The sequence below is a fragment of the Gavialis gangeticus genome, unplaced genomic scaffold (genome assembly GCF_001723915.1).
Source record: "Gavialis gangeticus isolate Ggan-Ray unplaced genomic scaffold, GavGan_comp1, whole genome shotgun sequence".
Taxonomy (NCBI): Eukaryota; Metazoa; Chordata; order Crocodylia; family Gavialidae; genus Gavialis; species Gavialis gangeticus.
In genome coordinates this window covers 51,659,880-51,669,316 of record NW_017729032.1, presented here as the reverse complement: position 1 = coordinate 51,669,316, position 9,437 = coordinate 51,659,880, and the positions used below count along the sequence as shown (strand labels likewise).

Here is a 9,437-nt window from a genome sequence, read left to right as displayed (position 1 = left end):
AGATTTAGGTTAGATATCAGGAAAAACTTCTTCATGGTAAGGGTGGCCAAAATTTGGAATGGGCTTCCAAGGGAGGTGGTACTCTCCCCTACCTTGGGGGTCTCTAAGAGAAGGTTGGATAGGCATCTGGCTGAGGTCATCTGACCCCAGCACTCTTTGCTGCCTAGGCAGGGGGTCAGACTTGATGATCTGCTGAGGTCCCTTCTGACCCTAGCATCTATGAATCTATGACCTGGCTTTGTGCCCCCGGCCCCTCCCCACTCACTCTCCTGCCTGGCCCCAGCCCTCCCCCACTCACCAACAGTAGCAGCAGCAGTGGGGGCTTCTCGGGGATTCATGACACAGCCACCCTGCACAGGGGGCAGTGGGGCTTGGCCCCAAATGCCTGGCACCCATGCTGCCACATCACGCTGGTGCAGCCCAGCTCAGTGGGGCATCACACACTCTCTCAGAGCTCCAGCTGCTTGGGTTGAGCAGCGCCAAGCCACAGGTGACAGACACAGCACCCCCAAGCTTCCAAACAGCACACAGCACCCTGCTAAGCTGGGCCGCACCGTGAGATACAGCAGCTGCAGCACAGATGCCAGGTGGCCTGGGCTGAGCCCCACTGGCCCCCTGCCATGCAGGCAGGGCTGTGCCATGAAGCCCTGAGTGGCCCTGACTGCTGCTGCTGCTGCTAAGCTGCAGGCAGTGCGGGAGGCTGAAGCCAGGTGTGGCAGTGATAGGAGAGCAGGAGCTGATCAGGGAAATCTCTGAATCATCTCCAGCCTCCTTCTCATTCTCCTACTCCTCTCCAGCCCCAGAGGACTGGAGACAGAGCAGGAGAATGAGCAGGGGGCTGAAGACAAGCAGAAGGCTGGAGACAAGCCCCTGAAGATGAGCTGGAGACATTCCCCTGCTGTCTCCAGCCTCCTGCTCATCTCCAGCCTCCCAAGCCTGGAAACGAGCAGGGGGGCTAGAGGGGGTGGGGGGTGTAGCTAACTCAGGAAAATCCTATGGAATGTACTATGATAGTGCTCATATCAAAACAATCGCTTCCTGCCTTTAATCTTTCAACCAATAAAACAGGAAGCAGGCAATGTAGAACCAGCCAGGAATAGAATAAAGAAAATGATTATTGAACAGATGTATGCTTATGAGGTCACCCAGACAGGGTATAGAAATGAGGGATGGATAGTTGACTAACTCTTATGATACTCATACAGAAAGGACAAGAGGCAAAAGTGCTGAGGAGATACTGAAAGAACAAATCAAAGAGAAAGAAAACCAATCTTGCTAACACATTTTGCAACTACCAAAACTTCAGCAACTGCAGCTGCTTAAGGATATATGACTAGTCTGCTTTATTCAGAACACGAAAGATCGATCTTTCTAATACTAAACAACGGGTTTGTATACCTGAGCACCTATACACGTGCATCAAGGCTACTCCAATGCACTGTAATTAGTGTGTCACCAGAAGACTCGATTAATCAAGTCTGCTGAAGCATGGTAATTACCACGCTCCAGCAGACTCCAGCATTCCCGTGCTGAAAAAATGGCAGCAGGGATGCTTTAACTAAAGGTCATTCAACAAATTTTGCTTAAAGCGCCCCAGCTGCCACTTTTCAGTGTGGGGACGCTGATACATATGACATTCCAGACACTTTAATTAGAGCAGCTTTCAGAGCCACTCTAATTAAAGCACCCCCCACCTCCATGCACAGCACATGTATAAATGCCCCCAAAGACTAGTGTATGTAGTATAAACTATAGTATCGTATAACTATAGTATAACTTAAGTCAAGTCCACTTAACATGATAGGTGCTGTGCCTTTTTAAAACAAAAACAAAAACAAAAACAACAGTTTCATAAGAATATATTTGAGTACTGAAAGGATTATACACTGAAAATCCCAAGAATTCCTTACCTTTTAAAACTTCATTGATATAATTCTGTATGTAATATATTCTCAGCTTATCATGAACCACATTCTGATCATCATCAATTCCATTGGCTAAAATATAAATTGGGACATCACCATACTTAGATTTAATCCACTTGAGCAATTTCCGCAACCCCCAAGGCACCACAGCAGTTCTGCTGGGGGAGTTCAGCCACGTGATGTCATTTATCATTTGAACTTCAAGGTAGTGATCATATTTCAGTGGATCTTCTTTTTCCCAGTCCACGAGGATAGTCGTATAATGACTTAAGGCAAAAAAATCATATGAGCCTTGGATTAATTTCTTTTCGTCTTCAGAGAAATAAGGCAAATGGAAATTATATAAATCAACACTGTTTCTTTGGTGAAGCCATTCTCTCATCACACGGGGGTAGTCACCATTCCCAAAGACGGGCTCGGCAAGCCATCCAATATCAAATTCCAAAAGTCTATCAGCAACTTCTTGATCATTTTTGGAAAATGGGCAGGCTGGCTCCGCCCAATCAGCTTGCAGAGCTATAGATATTTTACCTTTCTGAGATCTTCTGAACTCTTTATCATATAGGTGCCAGGCCTTAGCATGGGCTTTCAACAGATTATGCCCTGCAGTGTAAGTCAGGTTCCTCACATAGGGTTCATTCATTGTGATCCAAAATTTGACACGGTGACCAAGATTTTTAAAGCAGAGCCTGGCATACTCAACAAAGGCTTGGATAGTCTCTGTGTTCTCCCAGGCTCCATATTTTGCTAATGAGAGAGGAAGCCCTTGGTTCTCTGCCATAGGCTGCCACAGAGCAACAACTGGAGTTATATTGACTCGGAGAAGTTCACTAACAAAGCACTGATAATAATGTAAAAGCGTGTGGTTGATTAGAGACAGGTTACCCAAAGGAAGAATCAAAGACCATTTCAGTGAAAAATGGAAATGTGTGACATGCGTTTCCTGCAGCAGAGAGATCTGTAGTCTAATAGCGGCAAAGTCAACACAATGACGCTTGCGTTTTGGGGCAAGAATCCCATCAACTTTAATAAGTTTCTTAGTTTGGTGAACATCCCACAAATACACGTTAGGGTCAAGGAACTGGGAAGGAATTATGTCTACCTAAGAAGAAAAGAGAAACATTAGAGTTGATTGATCAGATCTAATTACTCAGAAAATTCATAGCCATCAAACACATTTTTCCCACTAATAGTCATAAGCGAAATATTGCTTTTAACTGGGAATTGACTCAGAATAAATGCACATTTTCCCTTCTAACACATCCACCATATCTTCTGTTACCCTTTCTGATTCATACAAATGTTCTGTGAAAGAATCTAGGGATGACTCGGGGACAACCAATGAAAATCTATAAGGATAACACAGAAACCCTATGGTTCTATGAATAACTTACATTTTAAAAGAAATTTCTTTAAAATAAAGATGTACTGGAAACTTTTTGCCCATTAAAATTTCCTTAATCCTTCCTTCTACAAGAAACAATTGCTTAGCATATAACAAAAATAAATAAATTATTTGGGATGGTGAAGAAAAGAAATAATTCTCTGATTTTGATTCTTAGCATGTTTTCAAGTAGCAAAAGAAAATGTTGCTTTTTCATGAAGAAATGCCCTTCATTCTACTACTATACTGAACTAGGAAATGCCATTCATTCACTGCTAAGCTATTAGATTGTTTTCTGAATTGTAATTTTTGATCTGATCTCTGACTTATCTTAATCACTCAGACAATAAATAAATTTCCCAAAAATCTTTTGGGCCCCAGATATGTGAAGCACATGTTCTACCCACTGAAGCCAGTGAGAGGGGTAGACACTTGGGGCTTCTTAGCATCATACATTTTTAAATCTTTTTTAATAAATACTACAAACAAAAAGGGCTGTAAAGTGTGCTGTTTAAAAATACTGCACACAATAAAACCTTCTTTCTCCTTACCACAACAGCTTACCTTTCATAGGAAAAATCGTACAAAAAATGTATGCCTGACTGTGCCAATTATTTTTCTTTATAAAATACACCTTTAAGCACAAATTTCCTTGACTGACCCTCTGTTTCAAAAGCAGGTGTCAGCCTAAACCCAATGTTGGGCCAGTAACTGAGGCTCTGTAGAACTGTACAGGGCTGCTGCAAATCAGTTGTTTTTTCTCAGGAGAGGTCAGCGCTGTGCTTATAAAGGTAGGTAATAAAAACGGCATGTCAGAGGGAAATTGCTTTTCTGGAGAATTGTCCCTTGTAAATTACTAAAGCATGCATTTCCACTAATACTGTAGGAATGCTGTCAAAAGTGTTTTTTCACTGTGATGCATCTACAAATCACACTACCTCAGCTTTACAGCATAAAATATTTGTATGTCCTTTTGAAATGAAAATATTCATTTTAAGAAGGGTTTGTTTATTTTTTAAACTGTCTCCAGATGACTGACTTAGTCAATGTATAGCTGTTATTGATCCCAAGGGCACCAGTTCCATTTCCAGTCTCAACTTATTTGAAATCTAGAAAGACAATGATTGTTGAATTTTCTTGGAAACCAATGTATCATGTAACCTGGATACAATGTTTCTCCAGAGTAAAAAAAGGGTACTTTACTTTTTGGGTGGCAAAGCTATGCTTCAGCCTTAAGAAAACTTTTGTCTTTGTGGAAAATCTAAACTAAAAATTCTACTTTTCGACCCAATCTGGGAACAGAATTTTACTGTACAAAAAGAAGGCTGGAAAGATATTATGTAGAAGATGCAGCTATAATAAGCTGGCAACTCCCCAAACCATTATGGTTATCCATCTAATATTACCAAAGTGAAAATGAGAGCAATATGCAGCAATATTATTTACTTCCAAGGTGATTTGGTTCAAGGGTCTGTTGGTTTTTGTCATCAAACTTACTTGAATGTAGTTGTCAACAATTCCCCAAGCAAAGTTGCATGGAAACATCCCAACTATTGGTTGATTTTCAGGCAAAGGCGGGAAGCCATTTTTTTCTATTAGCTTTTGGTAGAACAAGGCTGAAGACTTTGGCATAAATTTCTTGTCATGGCTTTCAAAATCAACGTAATATAATCCACGTCTAATGCTATATCCTCGGTGCCATTCAAAGCCATCCATGAGAGACCAAACAGTGTATCCAAAGACATCAACTCCATCATACCGGATGGCTAAGAGAAAGAGAAAAATCAAAACGGCTTCACATAGGTACCATCTCATATTAAAAACTGCTGTAGTATTTGTATGTCAGACCAATACAATAGGTTAAATTAATATCACTAACTTGATCAAAGCCCATTCAGTAAAGCTTTCAATCGAGTTCAGTGGGTTTTGGATCTAACTTACTACTTTGCCCAAAGAAATTATGCAAAAACAAAAGGACCTTCTCAAAAATTAAAATGAAAAAATACCAATTCAACATGGGCGGGTATCTATATTATGGATTTGTACTAACTGGGCATATCTACATGAGACACCGACTGCACAGTAGCTGAAAAATACTGAGCAGCAGCGCGTCACAGCATGGATAATGCTAATACACTATTGTGCAGTATTATGAGGCTACTGCACAGTAGCGTCACATAAAAGATGTTTGTCAGTGCTAATACATGCGTAGTAATGGCTGCACAGTAGCATCTCGTGTAGATGTACCCACTATCTACTCAGTGCAGATCACAGTGTTAATGCTGCAATATTTCTTTCATTTGATTTTCCAGACACCTCATATTTCTTGTTTTTAGAATGTTTTCTGGCTTAAATATTTATGCAAATACCTTATATCTGAAGTAGGATGCAAAACTGCTCCAGACTTAAGGGGCCTTCCAGCTTTACAGCTTTATTTTCAGATTTAGTGATTTGCATTTTTATAGATTTTCCTTTTTTCTAAATTTAAAATGCATAAATTTTTGTTAATTAAAAAAAACCAAAAGATTAGCAGAAATAAACCTGAGAACATGAACATAGGGACATTGCGGTCCTCTTAAAAAAAGAGGCATACACACAGTGGAAGCTAGGGATGGTCCTCAAAGAGGACTATACAACAGTGGCCAGCACTTGTAGGGAAATGATCAGGGAAGCCACAGCAACTCAGTTTAGGTTAGCTACAGGAGTCAAGGACAATAAAAAAGTCCTTCTTTAGGTATGTAGGCAGTAGAAAGGAAACAAATGGAAGTGTGGGACCTTTGCTTAACACCTCCAGATGGCTGGTAACTGACATTCAGGAAAAAACTGAACTCCTGAATGCCCACTTTGCTTCAGTATTTCACCAGACCAAGGGGAAAGTCAAGCAAGATAAGGCCCCTTGGGGACATGCCAGGACTGACAGCTTCCCCACTGTGAATGCTGAGTGGATGCGATGCCAACTAGAAAAGCTAGACATTTATAAAAGTCAGCAGGACCGGATGGACTTCATACAAGAGTGCTGAAGGAGCTGCCCAAGGTCATCGTAGAACCCTTAGCAAAGTTCTTTCAGAATTCGTGGCGCACAGCGGAAATCCCTGAGGATTAGAAGAGGGCCAACATTGTGCCCATCTTCAAGAAGAGGAAGAGGGAGGACCCGGACAACTATAAGCCAATTAGCCTAACCTCCATCCTAGGGAAAATCCTAGAAAAGCTCATTAAAGAATCTGTGTGTGCTATGCTCGCAAAAGGTAAGATTCTGAATGACAGTCAGCATGGCTTTGTCATTGGTAGGTCTTGTCTTACCAATCTCATCTCCTTCTATGACCAGGTCTCTCACCACCTGGACATGGGAGATGAGGTAGACATTATATACCTAGACTTCCAAAAGGCTTTTGATCTAGTATCCCACGATATCCTTGTGGGAAAACTGGAAGATTGTGGGCTCCGCTGCTCAATGGTTGAGTGCGTGGGAAACTGGCTACAGGGTAGGACCCAGAGAGTTCTCATGAATGGATCTGTGTTGTCCTGGCACAAAGTGGCCAGTGGTGTCCCTCAGGGGTCTGTGCTTGGACCAGTGCTTTTCAACATCTTTATCAATTATTTGGATAGGGGAGTGAAAAGTTCGCTGGCCAAATTCACAGACGACACCAAGTCATGGGGCAGTGTGGTCAAGTCAGAAAATAGGCTGCAAATACAGGCGGACCTGGACAGGCTTGAGAGTTGGGCAGACCGGAACCAGATGAAGTTTAACACTTCCAAGTGTAAGGTGCTCCATCTGAGGGCAAACAACCCTCAACATACATACAATCTTGGTGGTGACAGCTTGACTTGCACCATGGCCAAAAGGGCCCTAGGTGTAATGATTGACCATCGCATGAATATGACCTGTCAGTGCAAGGCGTTGGTCATCAGGGCAAAGAACAGGCTGGCATGCATCAACAAACGCATCCTGTGTAAACTAAGGAAGTGATACTCCAGCTGTACTCAGCACTGGTGAGATCACAGTTGGAGTACTGCATCCAGTTCTGGGTGGCACACTTCAATAAGGACATGGAAAAAACCTGAGAGGGTCCAGAAAAAAGCCACCCATATGATCAGGGACTTGCAAGGCAAACCATACAAGAAAAGGCTGAGGGACCTGGGCCTCTTTAGCCTAAAGAAGAGAAGGTTGAGAGAGGACTTGATAGTGACTTACCACTACATTAGAGGAGTGCATGGTGAACAACTGTTCACTAGGGCACCCTCGGGGAAGACCAGGATCAATGGATACAAACTCCTGGAAGACTTCAGGCTTAATACCAGGAAAAACTCCTTCACAGTCAGGGTGTCCAGACTGTGGAACAACGTCCCTCCAGTGGTGGTGCACTCACCTACCCTGGAGGTTTTCAAGAGAAGACTAAACAGTCACCTCGCTGGGGTCACCTAACCCCAGTTGTCTTCCACCTAGAGCAGGGTGGCTGGACCCAATGATCTGCAAGGTTTCTTCCAGCCCCTAACAATCTATGAATCAGATCTCCTGTTTTCCAGCTGAATATCCTAACCACTAAAATAGGGTCACCAACTATGACTCACAGGCCAGATTTGGCCTTCAAAGAGGTCTAATCCAGCATGAGGAAGTTAGTAGCATGGAGCTGTGCTGTCTTCAGTGACTAGCACTAGACATGCAATAATAAAAAACCTAATAAATACTCTATTTATAGTATTCTTCAGATCATAGATACATGTTGCACATTCACTCAGCTCTTACTTCAGTTATAATGATAAGGATTTTACAACAGCAAATGAAAAACAAGTGGACGTTCTTGGGATCTGTCATTTCAGCCAAGAAGCAAACAGAAATAATGTTCACTCTCTTAGAAAAAAACCCTGCAATATAACATAAATGCCATTTAATCAGAATCAATTATTAAGTCAATAGTGCTGAAAATAACACTGCAGCAAAAAAATCAGATAAGTGAATCAATTAAAAAGTCTTATAACAAAACATTAAGATAATTAAAATTAACAACTGGAAATAATCATCCCAACTGGTTATAGATGACAAGCAGGACTAAAAGAATTTGCTTTGCAATTTGAAAACACTAGAAATGAAAGCTGTCAATGAAATAAGCTGTACTTTCAACTGTTTAAATTAAGTAAAGTTTTTACTAATTGCTAAAAACCATGTAGAATCACATAAAACTTCAAGGACATCATTCTTCTCAAACTGAGACCAGTGTAAATAAGGACTAATTCCACTGAAGTCTTGATATGGGATACAAGAGAGAAATCAAGCTCAAAACCAGTTGGACTTTCATGTCTTTATATTAAAGCATGGCTGTCAACTCTAAATTGCATCCAGTGATGCTTTCAGGAAGTATTTCATTTTAGATAGATTCTTCTTTAGTAATTTGGTCACCTACCTAAAACACTTAAATTACTATAATTACTCACAACACAATTAATACAGAGATAATATCATTCACAAAGAGCTTACATTGCTCCCACTGAAACCAAAAGGGCACCTACATATGAGTAGCGAGGCTGCTCTGACGCATTACAATTACAGCAAGTTGGAGCAGACTAGATTAACTGAATCTGCTGGAGCACAGTAATTATTGCACTCCAGCATCTCATGCATCAGCATCCCTGCACTGAAAAATGGTGGTGGGGCACTTTAACTAAAGCTCGTTCAATGAGCTTCAGTTAAAGCACCCGCGTCGCCATTTTTCAGCACAGGGATGCTGATACACAAGGCACTCCAGGGGCTTTAAGCAGAACACCTCAGAGAGCTGCTTTCTGAGAAACTCTAATTAAAGCTTCCCCCCCATCCCCCCACCCCCCAGACCATGTGTATAAAATGCCCAAATGTTTTACAATTGGTTTTAACAACAGACCAGAATAGGACCAAAGAAGTGATGCCCATATATATTACAGGCATTGACAGTTGATGCTGAATGTCAAAAAATTATTTGGAATTTCACTGCATAATGAACATGTATAAAACCAAAATTAAGTTTCTAAACATTTGTTTAATGATCCTCCTTAAGATATTTTGCACAATAGGTTTTGTCAGTGTGTGAGTTCGTGCCAAATTATATAAGGACTGAATTAAGCACAGGCTTAGACCTGGATGTTCAATTTAAAAAACT

General features: G+C 41.4%; 1 protein-coding gene across 1 annotated transcript in view; it reads right to left on the bottom strand.

The window, feature by feature from the left end:
• Positions 1-9,437, bottom strand: part of KL (klotho) — a 129,890-nt gene that overhangs the window by 10,184 nt on the left and 110,269 nt on the right. Inside the window, exons 3-4 of the mRNA XM_019524873.1 lie at positions 4,807-5,075; positions 1,911-3,027 (exon numbers count right to left, since the gene is read on the bottom strand). Of these exons, the coding sequence (XP_019380418.1) occupies positions 1,911-3,027; positions 4,807-5,075 (1,386 nt within the window). The remainder of the gene's footprint in view (positions 1-1,910; positions 3,028-4,806; positions 5,076-9,437) is intronic.